This window comes from Vipera berus (assembly GCF_964194415.1).
Source record: "Vipera berus genome assembly, chromosome: 1".
NCBI classification, from domain to species: domain Eukaryota; kingdom Metazoa; phylum Chordata; class Lepidosauria; order Squamata; family Viperidae; genus Vipera; species Vipera berus.
In genome coordinates this window covers 17873533-17897391 of record NC_138202.1, presented here as the reverse complement: position 1 = coordinate 17897391, position 23859 = coordinate 17873533, and the positions used below count along the sequence as shown (strand labels likewise).

Genomic DNA, 23859 nt, shown 5'->3' with positions numbered 1-23859 from the left:
GGCTATTGAGTGTTTCCCTGGAGCAAGATCAATTCCAAAAGCCAGCCAAAGTGGAACATCCAGCCAAAGCAGGCATGTTGGCTGCAGCCCAGCTTCCTCAACAGGGATATTAGTCATTCCAAGCGTACTAGGCTGAGAATAACAGAGCAACCCATCAGATGCATCTTGAAAACTCTGAAAACAAGATGCAGACAGTTGCCTTGCATCTTACCAGAAAAGGCCTGTCTGGCATCTGAAGCTGGATGTGGCACTTGCTAGGTGAGTACCAGCTGCTGATCGATAGGTAGTTGGGTAGATACTGATCTCCAACAGGCTTCCCATCAAGGGCTGTGACTTTGGTCTTGAGAAAGGTGGAAAGCAGAAAGTCATTGTCAAGTGCAACTTCTGAACTCCCAACACATCTTGCAGACTTTGACCAGGCCGATCTAATCTTCCCCCAGATTTGACTCTGCACTGTGGTTAACAGAACAGGATGCAACCTTGCCAGATCAGGGCTGTCTGGAGACTGACATCCAGTGAAAACAACAGGAAAGGTCTCTATAATTCCCTTCTCCTCCTCCTCACTGCACCCTGTATCAATGTCATTGTTTCTCCATTATTTTCTAATTAATGGACAGAATATGGTTTCAATAAATGGGAATCTATGGAGAGCGTTTCTTTTCACAGATTTTTTCCCCTGTCTGGAATGAAAAGTATTAACCCACCTGATCGTTTTGAACATTTGTCTCCATTTTGAACCCACCCATGGAAAAGAGCTTATGTGGCCTGATATGGCTTCCGCTGACAGAACCTGGAACTCAGCTAGAAAACACACTTTCCCATCCTTTATCACATTCTCCATTTACCTGAAAATGCCATAAACTGAATCTGCGATGTCCTGAATGTCAAGCAGACACCCTCCTCTCACTGTACCTTGCCCCGTGTTCTGTGGGTTCCTTCCCATTCAGTTCAAAAATCCCCCAGAAATCACACACCCGCAAGGAAATTAAGAGATTTAAGGATTAGGAAATCCTCCAATTAATGTTCTTAAACAAAGTTGCCCCCATGTTCTCAACCCTTTGGCCCCACTGACAAAGTGTGCCTTTGATGAGATTAATGGCAATTCCAGCCCACTAATCCTATCAAGGGCTTTCACCCACCTCCAGCCAGACGTACTGAACAGCAGGGGGGATGGAGGGGATTTCAAATTCCACCACACCGCTTCTGGACACTAACTCGCTTGTGTAAATGTTGTCCTTTGGAGTGAGTTCTGCTTTTACCCGGACAGTCACTCTATCAGCTGGACTCCCATCAGGATAAGTGACTTCAACCTAAAGAATCAGAAGAAAAGTTAACATAATGTATGTAAAGGTTTTCCTCGGGGTAGAGATGGGAAGAATCCCCGTTGTCCTTCCCCCTCCACACAGCATCACCTACTAGCAGGAAAACAAGCCATCAAACACAGGGTGGGCTGCTGCTAAGAAGGCAGACTTGGGGAAATAACTGGCCTGTGCATGTGTAAGAGATGGCAAGCCACTGCAGTTCCTAGCACATTCAGGACAGGAATGTCCAATACCCACAGGGCATTCACAAAGCTAGGAGGAAAGGTGGCCAAAGATGTAATGAATGGTACTCCAGATTCTTCTTTGTTAAGCCCTAGAAGTTAAGCAATTTAAATCCCCTGGAACTGTTGTCCAGCTTGCTGCCTTAAGTCCTGTTGAGGAGGAGGACTGCAATCCTCAACGTCGCGCAACTCAAGAGGCATCAATGCCCATCCCACCTTGCCTGCAAGGACAATGCATAACATCTCCAAAAATGAAAGGTGTCATTCTAGATTATTTTGAAAACTCAAGGGATTGGGTCAGGAGGAAGGAATCAGGTTAGCACACTTGTGCACAGTGAAAAGTGAGAAGGCTGCCAGGCAAATCCTATAGAGTTGATAACTTGCTTTTCCCCCAATGGCAATATCAACCTCATGGAAGCCCCTAACAAAAAAAGAAGAGGAGGAAGAACAGGCTGTGCAGATGAGGCGTCCAGTCTCACAGGCAGACACAGAAAAACTGGCCATGGAAAAGCCTGGTTGGGAGTTAAAGGTCCTGTGGCAACCAACTGGGGCCCAGCAAATCTCTGGACTCTGAGGCTCCTCTTCTACATGAGCTACAAAATCTTCATAGAAGATCTTCTGCTGCAGGGATCCCCAACCCTCAGGCTGTGGCCCACTACTGGGCTGGGGCCCATTCAAAACCGGGCCATGGAAGCGGCGGGCAAATGCATGTGTGCGTGCAGTTCCACTTGTGCATGCAGCAGGTGGGTAGGCGAGTGCTTGCACACAGCTGTTTTTGCAAGCAGCAGGCGTGTATGCTTGCTTCTTGTACAAATGAAGCCGTGCATGCATGCGCACTTGCCTCCCACTCACATGGAACCATCTCCTCTCTCTCCCCTCCGCCTCCCCCCCCATACCAATCTGCAAAGCTGGAAAGGTTGGAGACCACTGTTCTACCGGCATCGGATGGAAAACACTAAATTCATGCTGGAACACTTGGCCCCATTTCAGCCTACTTCTTTAGTGGTCTGGCGACAAATAGAAGCTCCACTGTGAGGATGCATCCTCAGCAAATAGATACTAGGGCACCTCTAGGATATTTTAACTAGGAAGGTTCCCTTGAGAAATCCACAAAGCTGAGAAGAGTGGAAGGAAAGAGTGAAAGAGGGTGACCAGCAGCAAGGTAGTTGTTGACTGCAGTGGCAATGAATGCACCACTGGGAGACTTGAAGGGACAATTTGGGCACAAATCATGTCTCTGTGGCCAGTAAAAGTCAATACCAACTTGATGGAACATAGTCAATCGTAATCAGGAAAGGGGAATGAGCCTGGAGAGAGCTACAATTTGTCATCTTACAGAACATTCCATACCTTTAACCAAGTGATTGTTATGTCCCCAAACCAGTACCCCTTCTGTCCTCTTAATGAAAAGTCTACTCTATGATGCTACAAACTTCCCATTGCAATTTCCTACTCACCTTCCCTTTAAATGGCAAACCAGATTTGAACTGCTTCCGAGTATCTCTGGAATATTTTATGTCAACAAGCTGCTTCTGGACAGGGGTTGAGTCATCAAAGGTGACCTGCCTGCTCCCATCGGTGCTAGTTACTGTGGCCCAAATGTTCACAGTGCCTCTGAAATGCTCAGGGATGTCTGCAGGCATCATGTCTTTTACACATATGTCAAAATCTGCAGAACCATCAATCTGCCAGAAATATCATGAAAAAAGGTAACAATTAAAGAGGCTATATACGCTTGTGGTAATGACAGGGGACATATAACTACTATGACTAGAAGGGAGATCATTTGTCCCAGATGCCAACAACTCAAATCAGGAAAACCAAGATCTTCAGTCCTCCTATTTTCTTTGGAGGATAGTGAAAATACTGCCAGGAGACAAGAACAAATCTACTTAGGATCTGACATTTGACTCACTTGTTCAAGTCCTTATCTTTGGATAACTTATACTAAAACCCAACTTTATGTTAATGCCAGCAAAACAATAATTTATTTCCCTTTAAATAAGCAAGTTGATGGATAAACTACCAGTTGAGATATGAATAATAGATGCTAGGAGGGGCATCTCTGGAGGGTGAGGAGCGTCCAGAAAGTCAAGAAGCACCTGTGACCCCATAATTGAAACCCTACCCCATTTTAAAATGGAGCATTTGCCATCTTGAATTTTTGACCCCTCCTCATGGACATCCCAGAATTCCCGGTAGTGAAGAGAACCATAAGTAGAGTAGTATTGCACAGACCAGCAGTTGAGCTATTAGAAACACATTTCTGAACTGAACATGCACTGCTCTGTGCTCTTAACGTATTTTCTGACTATAGACTTTATATCAGACTTTAGAATTATGAAGCTCCAAATGTTGGAATTTAAAGATTCCATTTCTATGCCAGAAGAGCATGATCCCTGGTCCCAGAACCACATGTGACTTTGTAGCCCTTTTTTGCACTTCTCTGGAATCCTCTCTAAAATTTACACTGCAAATGCCAAAACCCTGAAGTGACTGTTTATATTCTAAAGTAGGCTCAACACAGTTTAAATATACCTAAAAACCCATTCTAAAAAGAAAAGAGGGGTGGGGGGAAACAGTGAATCCAAGTTTAATCCATGGATGTGGCTTGGCTTCACCCATGTCATATGACCATGTGATCCACTGGAGTTCTAATCCTCTTTAAAACTCTTAAATATTATTCTGCAGTCACCAAAATGTACCCCCCTTGTCACTTAATTCCCCCTTACTCACTTCAGTGGTTTTAAGGACAGGATGCCCTGATTCATGTCTGTAGTACCCCACTCCATTTACTGTCATGTTGACAGTCAGCTTCCCTGTCACTGGCTTCCCAAAAGTGTACCTGGAACAGAAGCTCAACAATTATTATTTTTAGCTGTTGCTCTTTCATTGCCAAGCTTAATTACATGCATGCAAAGCTTTCTAATACCCTGTCAGATAGTTTGAGTCACTGAGACTCTTCTAACTTGCTATGTTCCTCCAGAAGGTCTCCAGATCTGTTGCCAAGACACTTTTTCATTACAGATGGCCAGAAAAAGCTGAAAACCTTTGGATTCAGAGCAAAGCTCACAAACCTTCCTTGCAGAAATTGAAAGGAGCCACAAGCGGGAGTCGTGTACTCAATTTGCCTAGCAGTTGAGTTTTGACAGTAACAAGCTAAGCAGCACTGTTAGAAAACTACAGAAATCAAAGATGAAAGGAAACCCATCCAATACTGAGAAGGACACCAAGAAAAAAAAATCCCAAGGGTTATGTTGTTTTTCCTATTTCCACAGCCTATCGCTTGTGTCCAAAAGTGAAACAAGAATGTGTCAGAAAAGGGCTGCTCTTACTTATTTCTGCCATTGCCTACATCTGTTGTTTGCTTCAGCACAACCCACGTGGTCCCCAACAGATTACCTCTGAGGGAAGATGGCCCTTGAAAGTTCTCTATCCCAAGTTCAGAGACACAATTATTATCCATGATTGCCCATTCCACAAATCTTTTTTCAAACTAAACAGTTCAGAAGAATCACAGGGATGACAAGAGAAACTGCAGGAAGCCACTCAACTGAGCAGAAGGAGCCAGGGACGACCGCTCTTACCTGGCGTGGACAGTTCCCTTTTCACAAACTCCAAGGTCCTGAATGTAGCGTGGTGGATCAATACGCAGCTCAAACCTGGGTAAAACTAAAAGGAAGAGAAAAAGGGGGTGAGAGCAATATGGGAATCTGATTCTGGATTAGAAACAGCATGAGTGAGGCTATCAGGAAATCTTGAATCTAGACGTAAGAAAGCAGTTATAAATAAATAAATAAATAAATAAACCTTTATTGTCAAAGTACAACATGTGTACATTGAGATTAGCTGAGCCTCCCCCCCGTGCTCTCTCCCCCCAACACACAGTGACAACAAACCCTCCATCCCGCCACACCATGTGAACCAACTACACCACACACCGGCCTCCCAAGTCAATTCTGCATAAGATTATGTCCCATTTAAAAGCCTAACAGCCCATGGATAAAAGCTATTTTTCAGCCTGTTGGTACGGCTGGCTATATTCCTATATCTCCTACCGGATGGTAGGAGAGTAAAGAGATACCGTCCAGGGTGTGAGTCATCCCCGAGAATCTTCCTCACTCTTCCAAGGCAACGAGCCCTGGCGATGTCATCCAGTGGTGTCAGGGAACAGCCCACAATGTCTTGTGCTGTGCTCACTACCCTCTGTAATACTTTCCTATCCGCGGCTGTCAGACCAGCATACCAAACCACAATACCGTATGAGAGGACGCTCTCTATAGTAGACTGGTAAAAGAGGGTCATTAGCTGTTGTTCTACCCTGTTCTTCCGCAAGACCCTAAGAAAGGGAAGCCTCTGTTGGGCCTTTCTAGCCACCTGACTTGTGTTAACTTTCTAGGTCAGATCTTCACAGAGGTAGACTCCCAGAAATTTAAAGGAGGAAACTCACTCTACACAGTTCTCTCCGATGTGAAGTGGGGCAGGTTCCTCCTTTTGAACTGAGAAATGGGAAACATGGACTGAAAAAAGGGTGGAGAGATCTAGAATAGATCTATAATATAAAGAGATCTATAATAGACATGGAATTGCTGGAAATCTCACCCCAAAAGGGAAAAACTGGCCAATGTCTGTACAGCAAACATAATATATCCCTAGCAATCAACTATCTATTTGGGTAATCCAGTTTGCTAGCTGAAAAAAAAATCTAAAAAGATTCATTTAAAAAAATAATCCACAAAATGTAATGGTTCACTAAAGGAATCACACGTTGTCCACTATACACAAAATCCAGCTCTTCTATTTCTTTTTGAACTGTTTTGCTTTTAAAATAATGTTTCACAACTAAAAGAAATAATTGAGCTGTAACATTACAATAATTCAGCTAAAGGTTAACTTTTTTCAACTGTTTATAACTTCTGGCTGGGTCACTTATTTTTCGCAGCAACTAATTACAATGCCTTCCTCTCCCCCTCCAAAATGGATCAGGCCTCTTTTTTTTCAGTTGGCGTAACTATTTGATTTCTTATTTTGGTGGGGGAAGAAAGACTAAAAAACGTCATATGGTTAGGAGGCGTATTGCTGCCAAATTCCCATGGAATAATTTCAAATGGTGTCCTGGTTTACTTTTTAAAGTTATGTTAAATACAACTATTTGGGTTTGTTTGTTTTTTTCCTCTCAAAAAGTTGCAAATGATGCTTAACCTAATGCAGGTATTCTTCCTTTTTTGACTTTGGCAACTTTAAGGTGTATGGATTTCAACTCCCATGCTGGCTGGAAAATTCTAGGTGCCAAGTTTGAAAACACTGGTAGACCAGGGATCTTCAAACTTTTTCAGATTTCAAGACTGAATTAAATTTAAACATTCAATTAAAAATTTAATTAAAGAAAATGTTCCCAGAACACTAGATCAAGAGGCAAAGCTCTAATGATAGAAAATTGGCTGTGTTTAAGTGAACTTTTTTTCCCCAACCACCCTCCTCCCCCACATCAGGTTCTTGTGGAATCCACCAAACATACTCTGAAAAGGTCTTGGACTAAACATCTGGTCATTCATGAAAAATGAGCCTTCATTTAGTAATAAACAGTGTGGAAGGAGAGTCGCATTAATCTACATTAGCCAACAATCAGAAGGAATCTAGTAGCCACTCTATGCGACAGAGAAAGCAAGGTGTAGTTCATGAAAGCTTCTGCATTTTAATAAAAGGTATTACCTTGAAAGATGTTTCCATTTCCCTTCTGATTTTAACTTTAGTAAGGAGATGAAGCGTTCCAGATAGTACAGATAGTCCTCGACTTACAACAGTTCATTTAGTTACTATTCAAAGTTACAATGGCACTGAAAAATGTGACGAATGACCATTTTCACAGTTATGACCTTTGCAGCATCCCCATGATCATGAGATCAAAATTCAGATGCTTGGTAACGAGTTCATATTTATGACCACTGCTGTGTCCCAAGGTCATGAGATGCCTTTTGAGACCTTCTGACAAGTGAAATTAATGGGGAAGCCAGATTCACTTAAAATATTAACTTATCAACTGCAGTGATAAGTATTAACTTATCAACTGCAGTGAATCACTTAACAACTGTGGCAAGAAAGGTTGTAAAATGGGGCAAAACTCAACATATATCACCTAACAATAGAAATTTTGGGCTCAATTGTGGTTGTAAGTCGATTACCTGTATTTCCAGCTTGCTGAAATAAATACTATGCTCCTATTAAGTTTGCACTGCTCATGTTTCTCAGGCAGGGCTAGGACACTTCATGGGATTTATTTCCTTCCTCCCTCCCTCCCTCCCTCCCTCCCTCCCTTCCCATTTATTTGATATTTCAATTCAGCAGAGATACTTCAAAAGACATGCACGGTGTAAAAACAAAAATGCACGGTCAAAAATAAACAGTCCAGGTCATACACAATAGTAACAGTCCAAGGAGTATTCCAAATACAAAGTCTTCTTACCGATCCAGAGGTCAATACACAGTTGTTCAGGTTTATCACAGTAGTAAACCAACAGTACAGCAAAACAGCAATAGTAGAGAGAGCAGAGAATTCAGAGAGAGAGAAGCTACGTTCCTAGCTCCCTCTTATGGCCATGAGAACACTTACACACCCATTGGCCAATTAACGTCTTAAAGTCACAATATCATGGTTAATATATTTTCAACCCAACTATGTAGGCTATCATCATATGCCTAACAGATTGAAATTCTAAAATCTTATACAGTACAAAATAATAACAAAAGTTACTATAAAAAATAAGGCCACTGAGACAGAAAACTCAAGCACACATTAAGGTTCTAAATCACATAAGTCCTCCATTAGGCCTTTCTTAAAAGCAAGTTTTAAATGGTTCTCCTAAAAAGCCTGCATGCTGGGAAACTAAATTAGTTTCAGAAATTGATTTTTTGAATGAAATAAGGAAATGCTATGGAAAAAATACAGAGGAAACTGAATATTATATTCTCCATTTGGAAATGATAAAACAGTAATAGAATGGAATTTAATAACTAGATATAGAGACAAGTTTACACAACTAACAATACAAAGCAGTCAGATATCATTCATTATTTATCTAAAAAATAAATGGATTTAAAAATCTGGTAAAACTTCCTGAGGTTATTTTTAGCACTTTTCCAAAGACTTTTGATTTCCAAAACAAATCTTTCTACCATGGAAGTTTATTAAAGTCTAGAGGACATTAATAATTAATCACAGATCAGGATGGTGACATTAAACCTAGCAAGACAGAGATGTGATCTGTCCATTAACATCTAGGCTGTCCAGATTTAGAGTAGTCATTTGACTTTTTGACAAAGATTTGGAGTAACCATTTTACTTTTTAAATGTTTTGATAGCTTTAATTATTCCTCATTTGTCCATCATACTAAGTCTGAATATGAATGAATAGAAATATAAATATTACTGACAATCACGATTAAGTGCAATAATAATACTTTGAGCACCACCAACACAACAACTTTTTTTAGAAACTATTTATAGAGGGGGCTTCAATTGCATGGCCCCAGTTGCCATCTTGATTGTTTTGACTTTACTCCACTGAAACTCTTAATCTCTGCACTCATTCAAACATGATTACGACATCTCAAAAACAGTGTGTTTTCAAAACAAGTTCTAGCAGCTCTACTATTCACTTACCATATTTTTGAACTTCAAACGATTTGTTGTATGTGTATTCTTGCATTTCTACAAATATAAACCATTCTCCGAACACTGGTTGATCAGACAAAGGGAAACTCATGTTGACGATGCCTGCCAGAGAAAAGATCAGAGAAGATAAGCTAAATTGGTCGCCCAATTTCCTTACAGATCTCAACCAGAAAATAGAAGAGCCAAATGATTCGTCCTTATTTCTTTAATCAATTTGCATCTCACCCTTTCTCTTTGAAGCTTTGGGCAGTGGGATGCTCAGCTGTGACAGTCTAAAACTCACCACAACAAATTGGCTTGAGGTTTTTCCATTCTACCATCCGAGACCCTCGAGGATCCTAAGAAAAAAAGATATATTTCTTATATTGGTCTTAGTTAACAATATCTACATATTTTTCTTATTATATTTGAAAATGCAAAAACAACCCACCAAAACCTGAAGGGGATATGTATAAATTCACACATCACCTCAGCAAGATGGATGGCATAGGAGTCTAATAATAAATTATATATATCACAATTTTAGCTTAGTGAGTTAAATGGACCTAGCCACTATCATTTATAAGTCACGGCACAGCATATATAAGCACAGACAACAGTTGCTTTTTCAATGACCCATAATTAAGAAAACTTTGGTGCACAGAGTTAACATGTAAACCAGGTTTCTATTTACTCTAATATTTTATTATATATAAATTTATCATATGTGCGCAAGTGTCTTTCTTTCGCTGAATGAGTTATATGGCCTATTCCAGTGAGGGCAAAGGGCAAATCAATGACACGTCTCAAAAGAGCCTTGGTGGAGCAGTGGGCTAATGCCTCCTTAAGTAACACCAACTGCCTGCAATTAGTGCAGGTTCGCATCCCACCAGGCTCAAGGTTGACTCAGCCTTCCATCCTTCTGAGGTAGGTAAAATGAGGACCCAGATTGTTGGGGGCAATTAAGCTGACTTTGTAATAATGCCGCTTGGGGGGTGTATGAAAGCCCTAATAAGCAGGCATATACATAGAATGAAGGCTACTGCTAAGCTTGTAAGCTGCCCTGAGTCTTCGGAGAAGGGCGGGATATAAATGGAATTAAAATAAAAATAAAATAAAAAAAATAAAAGTGAAACGCCGCAATGTTTTGGGTTACATGGCACCATTCACCAGCAGAATAACATAATAACAGAGTTGCAAGGGACCTTGGAGGTCTTCTAGTCCAACCAGCTGCTCAAGCAGAAGATCCTCTATAACACATGTCAAACTCACGATGTCACGTGACATATCAGATCTTTTTCCCCATTGCTGGCAATGGGGTGGGTGTGGTTTCATCATGATGCGTCTGGCCCACAGGCCAGCAGTTTAACACCCCTGCCCTATATCATTTCAGACAAATGGCTGTCCGGTATCTTCTTAAAAACCTCCAGTGATGGAGCACTCACAACTTCTGAAGGCACCCAACAACAACTATTTTATTTATTTATTAAATTTGTTTGCCACTCATCTTGCCACAAAGTGATTCTGGGCGGCTCACAACATTAAGCCTTGGTGGAGCAGTGGGCTAATGCCTCCTTAAGTAACACCAGCTGCCTGCAATTAGTGCAGGTTCGCATCCCACCAGGCTCAAGGTTGACTCAGCCTTCCATCCTTCCGAGGTAGGTAAAATGAGGACCCAGATTGTTGGGGGCAATTAAGCTGACTTTGTAATAATGCCGCTTGGGGTGTGTGTGAAAGCCCTAATAAGCAGGCATATATACATAGAATGAAGGCTACTGCTAAGCTTGTAAGCCGCCCTGAGTCTTCGGAGAAGGGCGGGATATAAATGGAATTAAAATAAATAAATAAATAAATTAAAACTGTTCCTGAAGGCATGCCCATTCTCATGTGATTTTTCAGAGGCTGCGTAAGAATAGGGTGTGCTCTTATGCAGCCTCTGGACCCTCTGAAAAATCACTTGAGAACAGGGCATGCTTTGACTCAATTTTCAGAGGCCACAGAGGCAATGGAAGAGCCTTCTCCAAAGCTGCTTCAAAAACAAAGGCCTCATGTGATCTGGAGCAGCCTCTTGTAGGCCACAGGAGCCAGTCAACAGAAGAACACCATCTGAAGATAAATGGCACACTTTGGGGGATGATGTGAGTGTCAATGCTGTCAAGTGCCACTGTTGTTGTTGTTAGCTGCGAAGTCATGTCCGACCCATCGCAACCCTATGGACAACGTTCCTCCAGGCCTTCCTATCCTCTACCATCTTCTGGAATGCCACTGTTAGGATGGCCTAAATGGGGTGGTGGGGGTAGTGGAGATAGAAAATTGTTACTCTTTTGTTCAGGGGGGGACACGCTAGCAGAATAAAGTCAGGCATTTTCCAACTATCTGACACAATGAGCCCAAAGGTTTCACCATCACTGGCCTATGCCAAGCAATTCCTTGAAAATGACAGTAAAGGTAATAACTTTTTAGAGGGAAAACTTAATTCCTCAAGCAAAACCTTTATAGAATTTTGAATGTTGCATGGGGGGAGGGGGAGGAGAAATCAAGGCATCCACTATGGGTCAAAAAAGTCAACATGGCACCTTGCCATTAAAACCTCATCCTTTTTTATGGGCATTGCACATAGGTAAAGGTAAAGGTAAAGGTTCCCCCGCACATGTGTGCTAGTCGTTTCCAATTCTAGGGGCCGGTGCTCATCTCCGTTTCAAAGTCGAAGAGCCAGTGCTTGTCCGAGGACGTCTCCGTGGTCATGTGGCCGGCATGACTAGACGCCAAAGGCGCACAGAAGGCTGTTACCTTCCCACCGTAGTGGTCCCTATTTTTCTACTTGCATTTTTATGTGCTTTCGAACTGCTAGGTTGGCAGAAGCTGGGACGAGTAACAGGCGCTCACTCTGCTACGCGGCACTCGGGATTCGACCCGCCAAACTGCCGACCTTCTGATCAACAAGCTCAGCGTCCTAAGGGGGGGCTCCTTCCATCTTGATTTTATCAATTCCTCTATAGACACCCCCAAAGAAAATACTCTAATGGTTTGGGCGTTTGGGTCCTGACAGATACTCACCAGAACATAAGCTTCAATCTGAAAGAAAACAAAGAAAGAATTAAATAACTTTATTCCACTAGGCATTGTGGCACTAAACACAAGCTTATTTAATTAGTTTAAAAAAACCCCAACTATTCAACAGCCAAAGCTCTTTGGGCAGTTCCTACTAAAACACTTCCAAAAATATAATTTAAATAAAAGTATACAGCAAAATAAAAACACCACATGAACTAGGTAGCTGCTAATCAGTAACTCAAAATCTAAAGTAATATGCATTAAAATACAATTAAAAGTAGGATAAAAAAGCTGGGAAAATAAAGATGTCTTCACCTGGCATGAAAATGTATTTGTTTGTTTAATTTTCTGAAATTGAATTAAATTAAATTAAATTAAATTAAATTAAATTAAATTAAATTAAATTAAATTAAATTAAATGTAGTTAATGTGGGCACCAGTCAAACCTTTCTGATGAGATAATTCCATAAGTGGGGTGTCCACAGCAAAAAAAAACCTCTCTCCTTGGAATGCTTTCCTTTCATTTTCCAAAATTAGAAAAAAATATTTGTTATGGGAAAGCACCAACATAGCTTTCCTAAACAAATTGCTTTATTTTGTTTTATCTGGCATAACAACAACTTTATTTTATCTGGCATAACAACAACTGGAGCCAGCAACTCCATTGCTAAGTGACTCTGTCCTTGAGCGAGATATCATCTGACTCTGATGTACTTACATCATTTCAGCTGCAGTTGTTAGGCAAATCACTGCAGGTTGTTAAGCAAATTGCATGCCCTCAATTTGAGATTTTACTGCTGACTGCTTATTGAAAGCCAGTTGTGAAGCATGCAAATGGTGATCACATTTGCAACCACTGCAAATACCCATGGTTGCAAAGCACCCAAATATTGGTGCTTGATGCATGATGGTGGGGATGCTAATAATAATAATAATAATAATAATAATAATAATAATAATAATAATAATAATAATAATAATAATAATAATAATAATTTGGAAGGGACCTTGGAGGTCATCTAGTCCAACCCCCTGCTCAGGCAGGAAACCTTATACCATTTCAGGCAAGTGGCTGTCCAGTCTCTTCTTAAAAACCTCCAGTGTTGGAGCATTCACCACCTCTGGAGGCAGGTTGTTCCACTAGTTAATTGTTCTAACTGTCAGGAAGTTTCTCCTTAGTTCTAGGTTGCTTCTCTCCTTGACTAGTTTCCATCCGTTGCTTCTTCTCCTGCTTTCAGGTGCTTTGGAGAATAGCTTGACTCCCTCTTCTTTGGGGCAGCCCCTGAGATATTGGAACACTGCTATCATGTCACCCCTCGTCTTTCTCTTCATTAAACTAGACATACCCAATTCCAGCAACAGTTCCCTATATGTTTTAGCCTCCAGCCCCCTAATTATCTTTGTTGCTCTTCTCTGTACCCTTTCTAGAGTCTCGACATCTTTTTTACATTGTGGTGACCAAAACTGGATGCAGTATTCCAGGTGCTATAGTTATAAATGCAAGGATGGTTCACAAAGTTACTTTTTCAGTGCCACTGTAACTTCGAATGGTCACTAAACAGGGTAATTGTTAAGTGAGGTCTACCTGTATTCTTCTCTACTCCAAGAGCAGTCTCTCAAGTCTTAAGTAAAGACTAATTTTCTCCACTGGCTGTTAGCCAAGATTCTTTTCAAATGGAATAAATTTAGTCTAGTGTTTCTCAACTTCATAAGATGTGCAGACTTCAACTCCCAGAATTCTCCAGCCAGATGAACTGATCTAGCCTATTTGCATGAAATATGGATTCTTAAGTCTCAAGCTTAGGGAAATCTTTACCTTCTCGTTGATTGGCCGCAAATCTGGATTCACGCTAAACAGGTTGACCAGCACTAAAAAAAGAAAAAAGAACCATAATCAGGGAGAATCAAAATGGTTCCAGAATAAAACTTCAGGGTCTTGTTGACTCAATCAACACCCCCATGTAATGCTCTTACCTTTCTGCTTCGGTCTGTACACTGGTTTATCTGTCTGAATGAAGACGGAAGCGCCTTTGCTATCAATAGTCACAGTAGTATAGTTGTGGAAGATGTAGCCCTCCTCGGCCAAATGATGGTTGCCCCACACTTTTACCTGAGCCTGGCCCCGAAGTCCTGAAGGAACCTAGGAGACAAATCCAGGACAGAACTTGGATTTATGACTTTTAGTTACAAGTCTTGGGCAGAACTAATTCTAGCATAGAATCTAAAAATGTTACACTGAATATTTCCCTGTCCTTTTTAACAACTTAGATCAGTGTTTGTCAACCTTGGCAACTTTAAATGGACTTCAACTCCCAGAATTCCCCAGACAGCATGATTAGCTGGGGAATTTGGGGAGTTGAAGTCCACCCATCTTAAATTTGCTAAAGTTTAGAGAAACATTAGTTCAGATGAATAGGAATACAAACTGAAGAAGATCTGGCAAATCGTTTTCACAGTCAATCCAGACCTCTTGCTTCTTGATTTCTCCACCACTATTGCTTTTCCAAACTTTCATTCCACCATATTGAATCACTTCAATATGAGCCAACAGTGTGCTGCAGCTGCCAAAAAAGACAACACAGTGCTAGGCTGCATTAACAGAGGGATAGAATCAAGATCAAGTGAAGTACTAATACCACTTTACAATGCTTTGGTAAGGCCACACCTGGAATACTGCATCCAGTTTTGGTCACCACAATGTAAAAAAGATGTCGAGACTCTAGAAAGGGTACAGAGAAGAGCAACAAAGATGATTAGGGGGCTGGAGGCTAAAACATATAGGGAACGGTTGCTGGAATTGGGTATGTGAAGTTTAATGAAGAGAAAGACGAGGGGTGACATGATAGCAGTGTTGCAATCTCTCAGGGGCTACCACAAAGAAGAGGGAGTCAAGCTATTCTCCAAAGCACCTGAAAGCAGGACAAGAAGCAATGGATGGAAACTGGTCAAGGAGAGAAGCAACCTAGAACTAAGGAGAAACTTCCTGACAGTTAGAACAATTAACCAGTGGAACAACCTGCCTCCAGAGGTGGTGAATGCTCCAACACTGGAGGTTTTTAAGAAGAGACTGGACAGCCATTTGCCTGAAATGGTATAAGGTTTCCTGCCTGAGCAGGGGGTTGGACTAGATGACCTCCAAGGTCCCTTCCAACTTTATTATTATTATTATTATTATTATTATTATTATTATTATTATTATTATTATTATTATTATTATTATTATTATTATTTTCTTTCCATGTTCTTCCTATTTTATTACAGGCAACATATTTCATTTTCTTGCCTTTCCCTTCATTTTTCAAAGAAGACTCCTGTCCTTAAAGGAAAGAGAGAAAGAAGGTGCCAATCACTACATAGAGAGAAGGAAAAAGACCACAGACAGAGAAATGCTGAATTTGGCTTTCTATCTACGGATACAACTCTATGGCATCATTTTAAATCAGGAATAGAGAACTCCATTTCCTCAAGAAAGATCTGTTGGTGGTTCAGGGCTGGGCGAAAAACCTAAAGCAAACAGAAACTAGAATTCAAAGTGGATAGAACCACACATCCTCTTTTTTCTAATATCTTCCTTCTCAGCAAAAGGGAACGGTAGTTCTTGCCATATGTCTAACATGATTGCTTGGATAGGGTGTTTTAAATTAACCTAAAGGTTACCTGTACTTATACAGCTATTGGTTAATTCATTCCTAGTTTGTTACTGGTTCTCAAAAGATGTCATAAATAAAATGCTTGGCTTGTAAAGCTTCAGAGAAACTTTCTCCAACCTGTCACTCTTCCATAATTTTGACTGGAATCCCTACAAGCCTAGGAATAAGAAACATGGAAGGTATACTCCAAAATACCTGAAGACCAATGGCTCAGGGAAGGTGCAGAATTGAATTAACTGAATTATAAAAGAGTAAGGAGCTTTTCACATCAATATCATGCATGAGTAAACAGCATTCTTGGAAGGAATGTATACTTTATTTGGATGGATAGAAATTTGTTCTTGTAAAAAATTTTCATTATAAAGCAGAAAGAAAGCAAGAAAAAAAATTAATACACATCCATTATATTGTAGGTGCTGTTTCTTTACAAATGCTCGCCTAGATATTTCTATAGATTTCAGCACAATTCTACAGGTGTAATCTGACAGGAAGTTAAGATCTGTCAACAATTATAGAAGTTCAGATTCCCTACCAAATTAGATAGCCAACATAACCTACTCTGCAAGATTCTAGTGAGATTCTAATTCCAACAATCAAAGCAAATGCAGTATATAAACATGGCCTAATGCTAACATATTCAGAGTGTGGTGTTCAGTTCAAATTTGGCTTCTGAAGGACCCAGAAGTGGACTGTCTGTTTAAGCAAAACAGAGCAGCTTAGTCCACATATCAGAAGCAGATCAACAGTCATTTTCAAGGTGTTCCAGCAACCGCAAACTCTGCTGCAACTTCAAACAGCAGCAGTATTTCACTGCAGAGGCTAGGGTGAGACTGGACCAGAGCAGAGATGGTCAACGATAGGTCCACCATCTGACCTCTTGGCAATGGCTGAAGGAGTTGGTATGTGCTGCTTTGAAAGAACTAGCATTCAGAGATGCTGCCAAGGAATGTGTGGTCTTAGTCGCAGCCACTGAAGAAATGCTGCAGTTGCTGTTGCCAAGGTTCCAGACCAAGTTCAGAGTAAACCCCATTCCTTGAGCAGCAAAAGTTAATGGAACTGGCACACATTTCACTTGTGCAAGCAGTATTAGAAGAGTACTAAGATGAAGCACAAAAGCCTGGAAGGGCACAATGGAGAAATGTTGGAACAATCCAGCCACATTCCAAAAGGTGTCCTGTGAAACTGATGGTTTAAATGACAAGGGAAAATTTCTTTATGGGTACAATCCTGGCATACAATTTTGTCTGCTGTACCCTTAAAAGCAAAAAGGCTTCTATTAAGTTGTAAGTACTTGAAAGTTCCAAATAAATCATAAGGACTCACCTTAAGCTTGATTGTTCCTTTACCTGCAAGATAAAGGAAAAGGGGTTAGGTACCATTATTTTTTTTCCCCACTGGAATCCCACAAAGCTAAACATTTTGACTATTTTCCTATTTTAGTACAAACGGACAGCAAACCTAGCACAGATATTCAGAAAAAAAGTATAAATGTGTTTGTTCTGGCTATAATTGCCAGTTCAGCTACAAGATGCCAGAAAGTCAACAAGCCTTGGCAAAAAACCCAAGATCCATGGTTACCCTTGGCATGAGCATCACTTCTCAACTGTGAATCCCAGAAGGACAGGGTGAGGGCTCAGCCACATGTACCAAGCGCCCCATCCTGGAGAGAGGGATCATGGTGATATTTGTGAGCTAAGTTCCCAATAGCATGAATGTCAAACCCAAGTAGCCTGTGCTGCAGCTTCAGACTTGCCCATAAATGCTACATTTGAAATGGACACACGAGCATCTCTTGTGGGACAAAACAAGAGTCAAAAGTAGCTGTTTGCGGCAAAGATGAGAACAGAAAACAGCTGCTATCAACAAAGCCTTTTGGAAGAATGAGCTACAATTAAAAGCTTCTTCATTTCTCATGTGGTTGTGAAAACCTCTGCTGGCATATGACACTTAGATAATAGAATTACTTATAAAGTACATGATTCACTGGAATGGTACATTTCAAGGGTATTTTTAAATAATTGACATACAAGCAGCCAAAGAAAGATGCTCCGTGGCTTTCCGGTTTTAATTGCAGGAATGTTGGCCTGCAAAAATGTAGTAGATTTGTTTGTAATCTCCACTTTTTGAATAACTGTATAAGTCGCAATTTTTAAAAAAATTTTAATGGCATCTTCTTTCCCAGAACTGGAAGACTGATTTCAGGACAACAAGCATCCTTACAGAAAATAAATTATAGCAAATTATTTTTAAAAAGTAATTAAGATACTGTACAGTATCTGGGAGTAGCGTTTAACATTTTAGGCTATAATCCCATGCCAGTTTTTCTGAAAGTAAGTCCCATTAAGAACAGTAGGACTTATTTCTGAATAAAATAAACACAAGATTTTTTTTTTGCTTACTTTTTTTTGCAAATTAATTTACCCATTTCCTGCAATGCTCAGTTTAGGCTTTTGTTGCAGAACTATACCCTTGACAATCATAATTACATGATTAAAGTCACACTGATTTATGAAAATGACATTGCTATTATTTGACTGTCTGAATATTGCTACCTACTTCTAAATTTGTATTAAGGACATTAGAAGAAATATAGAACTGACAAAATAGTACAAGTGGCTCCAAAAACATCTAAAACCCTAGTCCTTTACAATTGTATGGCTAAGTAAAATGTTGAGCTGGTGTTATTAGTGTTTTGTAACTATGTGCTGTTGTTATTATGGTGATGGACTTGCAGCAAAAGCAAAAGTATTCAGACAAGGATGAATCGGGGTTATGAGCACAATAAATTGGGTATCTAGATATCCAATAAAGCAGTGTTTCTCAACCTTGGCCCCTTAAAGATGTATGGACTTCAACTCCCAGAATTCTACAACCAGAAAAGTTGGCTGGAGAATTCTGGGAGTTGAAGTCCACCCATCTTCAAGGGGCCAGGGTTGAGAAAAACTGCAATAATGTATCCCACAAAACTGTGGTTCTATGTCCTTAGCAAATTCAACGATTTTTCCTTGATGAATCCAAACAGCTTTCCGCTACTAATGTTCAATTATGTACCATATACAGGTAGTGCTTGACTTACGACCACAATTGAACCCAAAATTTCTGTTGTTAAGTGAGACATATGTTGAGTTTTGCTCCTTTTTATGACCTTTCTTGTCACAGTTGTTAAGTGAATCACTGCAGTTGATAAGTTTATAACCCAGTTGTTAAGTGAATCTGGCTTCCCTATTAAACTTTGCTTGTCAGAAGGTCGCAAAAGGTGAGCACGTGACCTTGGGACACAGCAATGGTCATAAATATGAACCAGTTGCCAAGCATCTGAATTTTGATCACATGATCATAATTGTGAAAAATGGGTCACAAATCACATTTTTCAGTGTCATTGTAACTTTGAACAGTCACTACAAGAATTGTTGCAAGTTGAGGACTATCTACACAAATAGCAGCCTACCTAGAATTGCTCCATGGGCATGAGCCACCATCTCTCCTTTGACTACGAGTTGGATCTGGACCGTTGTCTCCCTGACTGGATTAAAGATAGTCACACTAATAGATTCTTCCACACCTGATCGGAAAACGGAAGGCACTGCAATCAAGTAGCCCCTGGGAAAAGGAAAAAAAATAAATCAAAAGTTATCACTATGAAAAGAGCATCATTCACAACGTGTATTTCATAAAACAGCTCCTCCCGTCTGTAGGGATACGCAGAAGAACAGAGGGATGAGGGGACAAAAGGAAACATTTCACAGCAAGGAAAAGTTGTGGTTATCTTGGAAGCCACTGTACAGACTTCAGGATTATCCCACACACGTGATCTGGAAAAAGAAAAATTGGCAAAAATGAAGCAGAGGTTGCAATAACCATGCATTTTCCCAAGGATTTATACAGTAACACAGATGGGAAGCAGTGTTAAACATTTTCATTTGCTACAGCGAGGAAAGGCAAGTAATGATGAAAAACTGATCAATGATCCCCAAAACTGACATCTGATTTTCTTAATTTCTCTCTGCCTCTCTCTCAACATACACATAAATACACACAGAGCCCAGGATGTACAAAAGGTGTGTAAAAGAACCTTCTAAAGACCATTAGGTGATAGACAGGGACTCTGAAACATATTTCATGAAGGAGGCTGGAATTTGAGAAGTACATGATTGCATTAAAGGATGAAGGAAACCTGAAGCTCAAGAAGTATTGCATCCCCCTTGATCTTATTTTTTCCCCTCTGAGTAAAAAATAATTTTGCATTTATGGGGAGAAATCTTAAAGGTCTCCTATTGCTATTTAAATTGTCTTGTTGGATCTCCTGGGTATGGTCATACTTATCAAGCATTTGTCTATGGTTTCATTCTTCTGGCATAAGGCCAGAAGCATTCTCTATCTTTTCTACATGGCTAAGGTGGTATCTATTAACAGTGCTTTTTTTGTAAAAGAAAAAGGTGCCATAACTCACACATGTCATACAACCCACCTTGCCTACCCTATAAGGTTCTATCCAAAAAAAGGTGCCGGAACTCCATTCTGAACGTTCTATGAGAAAAAAAGCCCTGTCTATTAACTACTCATAGTGCTCTTTAGAGCTTCACAAAAGTCTGAACAATATTCTCAGGTTCTTGCAGAATTATTTATGCCCCCCTGGTGACACCATGATATCCCTCAACTTCCCTCACTCACTCTACCACATCCATCTCTCCAAAGGCTCTTCGTGGAAGACAGCTCTTCACCTCACACGCTTTAAAACATATTTTAGCTAGTTGTTTCGTTTTGGCCCAGCCCTTGGGTCTCTCTCTAACTGGAGATTAATAGGCACCCCAGGGGTTGAGGGTCATGCTATTTTATAGCTCCCAACCCTGTCTTTTTTCAAATTCCAAGTCTTGTGTTTCTTCCTCAGCAGGATGCATTGCCATGGAGATCCCATTACAACTCTGCAAAAGTTCAGATCTCCTGGGTGTGCATCATGCAGATTGTGTTGGGCATGCTAAGAAACAGGGAGGGTATGATATGGCATGTTTTCCTCAAATTACCAGGCTAAAAATACATACATTTTATTTTATTTTCTAACTGTAAATCTTTGGTTCATGTTTTCTGTATCAGGAGGGAGGGTGGGATGGAGAGCAAAATAAAAAAAATACATCTGCTTCTATTAGGCAAACATCTGTGAATGGCCACATCCACTGTGGGTGATGATCCCATATGCAGAACACATGTAGTTTAAAATTCTTCTTCCAATATGCTGTCATTGTTTTGCAAATGCCATTGTTCTGCTCCTAAAAGTCACTGCACTTAAAAACTGTCATCACTGTTAATCTTTCCATAAGTCGAGCATTTCTGACATTTTTTGGTAGGGCTTAGAAAGAGTCACATCAAGAATGCACATTGCACAGAAATGTAGTCACAAATGCTAGGACAGCATCTGACATGCTAACTATTTTGACAGATCTTAAAAGGAAATGTATTGCCTTTGGAATCTGTACATGCTGAAGCATTTAGCCACCGAGAAGGAATTGCCAAGGTATCTTCAGAACCTAACTATGCATCGTACCAGCTTGATGTGCCTTACTATGTCATAAAACAAAGCAAAGTTTATTAACCTTGGGAACTGACTTGAGAATTAGGCAATATTCACCAGTGCCCCAGCTTGTGAAAAAAAGATCTGTTGCCTGGAACAAGAAAATGTACAAAGAAAGTATCAGAATCTAAAGCTTACATACTCAACTTAAAAGGAACTTTGAAAATTGTCATGTGTTCCTCACAAAGGAAGTGTCAAAGGCTGGTTAATATTTAACCTGGAGGAGTTACAACCAAGTAGCCTGGTGTGACAAACTTGGGTATAGGGAAGTGTGTGTGCGTGTGGGGGGGGAATAGCATGCAATGACTTCTACATAATTTATCACAGGCAATGATTTTTGCATAATTTATCTCAGGAAAACAAAAAGACTTGCTAGCCACCAAAGAAGTGTTGCATTTCACAAGTTACACTTTCTGCATCTTCTCCCAGAAGTGTCTCTCCTTCTAGCTAGCCAATGAAAGTTCATCTGAACTGACTCTCAGTTTAGCTATATATCCAGGCTTCTGTTAGCAAAGCAGCCAGACCGTTTTGAAACAAGGCAGCCTGGAGAATCCAACACAATTGGTGACCGGCTACACAAGAAGCGCTTTTCAAATTTTATACAGTTCACTCCAGAAGAGTGATGTGATAAACCCCCCCCTCTCCAGCTCCCCTTGCTTGCTTTTCGATGCTACCCATCAGATGGCAAGGGAAGAATTAGGCCAGATTAACGTTTCTAAATTCAGTCACTGAATTAGACCCCCCCCCAAAAAATCGGATTGTTTGGTTCGAAACAGCAGGAGGAAGAAACATCAAACCCATCCCAATTCTAACCTAGGAACATATTTTACATTTGTTAAACTGATAAACTGTATTGTTAAGGACAGGAAAAACGCGGTTTTGAATAAAAGCAAACAGCATGCAACTTTCTATGGACCACATCTCATCTCGCATAGGACTGGGGGTGGGGGGCTGGGAGGGCGGTTCAAATATTTGCGTAAAATCTGCTCGCTAAAAACGCGTTTGTGTGCGCGTGTGAACGCGCGCGCATTGCACAAATATAACCTTCCTCTTGGGATGATGCCCTGTCCTTTTTGCAGCCTGGAGATTTCCAGAAAGGAAGGCGGTCGAGGAGCTCTCTGCGTATGCTCATGACCACCCCCAGCAAGCAGAGTCCTGCTCAGAAATACTCTTCCTCGCGCGGGAGGCTCGCGTTGCAAGGAAAGACAGGCGGAGAAGGAGCGAGGCGGAAGGCGCTGCCGAGCGGAGCTGCTGCTCGGTGCGCTTTGTTCAAGGGAATGGCATCCCGAGGGCTGCGCGTAGCTACTCACTGCCTGGACGGGTTCGGGGCGCCGATCTCGCCGAAGCTGCACAAGGGCAGGAGCAGAAGAATCCAGCAGACGCGGCCGCCGGGCATGGCGCGCTGGGTCCGGGCGCCCTTTGTTCCCTCGGGGCGGCCGGAGCAAGAGATGGAGCGGTAAGGATGCCGAGCGCGGCAAGCAGCAAGCCGCCCCGTCCGAGCAGCAGCCGGGCTTCTTCCCCGCAGGAGCAGCAGAGCGAGCTCCCAGCGACTAGCTCAGCCTCTCTCTCTCTCTCTCTGGCGGCCCGGCCCCGCAACTCCGCCGGTGCCTTGCTTGTTCCGCAGCCCCGCCTCGATCCGGGGGCCCTGCCTAAGACCTCCGCCGCCCCGCCCCCGGCACCTCCTCCGCCCGCCCCGCGCCCCTCGGCTCTTCTTGGCTCGGGAGTGGAGCGGGCAGAGAGGAAGCGGGCGAGGATGGCATTTGCTGGGAGCTGCGCGGGTTGGCTGATGCTTAGGGGCAGGAATAACCGACTAGCAGACTCGGAAGGGACGTGGGAGGTCTTCTAGCCCGACCTCCTGCTCAAGCGAGAAGCCCTGTACGTTTCAGACCAATGTTTAATAATAATAAACCTTTATTGTCAAAGTACAACATGTGTACATTGAGATTAGCTGAGCCTCCCCCTGTGCTCTCTCCCCCCAACACACAGTGACAACAAACCCTCCATCCCACCACACTATGTGAACCAACTACACCACACACCGGCCTCCCGAGTCAATTCTGCATAAGATTATGTCCCATTTAAAAGTTGTATAGGCAAGCCACCTCCAAAGAGGCAGGATCTTGCTCGATCCTGGCTTGACGTGCAACCCCAGTGAATCTCCGGTGGTCTCCTCTCCATATGTTATTATGCCAATAAAATCCTGATTTGTGAAGAAATTTCTTTTTGTGTGGCTACAGGGTTTGCACAAACTCTTGGCAGCCAAGTCTTCCAGACCTCCAGTCCTGGCTCAGCTGATCCTGGGTTGTTTGTAGGGTATGATCAAAAAAGTCAAGATGGTCACCACGTGAATGTGATTTTTTTAAAAAAAATAATGGGGGAGCTTTTAAGGAAATGG

At 41.5% G+C, this 23859-nt stretch overlaps 1 protein-coding gene across 1 annotated transcript in view; it reads right to left on the bottom strand.

Annotated features, from left to right (window-relative positions):
• The window catches only part of CPAMD8 (C3 and PZP like alpha-2-macroglobulin domain containing 8), a 66678-nt gene extending 43803 nt beyond the window's left edge, over positions 1-22875 (bottom strand). The window contains exons 1-13 of the mRNA XM_081323195.1: positions 22775-22875; positions 19347-19498; positions 17222-17244; positions 14223-14388; positions 14065-14117; positions 12252-12269; positions 9499-9553; positions 9204-9317; positions 5131-5215; positions 4280-4388; positions 3001-3228; positions 1140-1310; positions 212-340 (exon numbers count right to left, since the gene is read on the bottom strand). Coding sequence (XP_081179321.1) covers positions 212-340; positions 1140-1310; positions 3001-3228; positions 4280-4388; positions 5131-5215; positions 9204-9317; positions 9499-9553; positions 12252-12269; positions 14065-14117; positions 14223-14388; positions 17222-17244; positions 19347-19498; positions 22775-22860 — 1389 coding nt within the window. The 5' untranslated portion in view covers positions 22861-22875. The remainder of the gene's footprint in view (positions 1-211; positions 341-1139; positions 1311-3000; positions 3229-4279; positions 4389-5130; positions 5216-9203; positions 9318-9498; positions 9554-12251; positions 12270-14064; positions 14118-14222; positions 14389-17221; positions 17245-19346; positions 19499-22774) is intronic.
• Between the last annotated feature and the right edge of the window lie 984 nt (positions 22876-23859).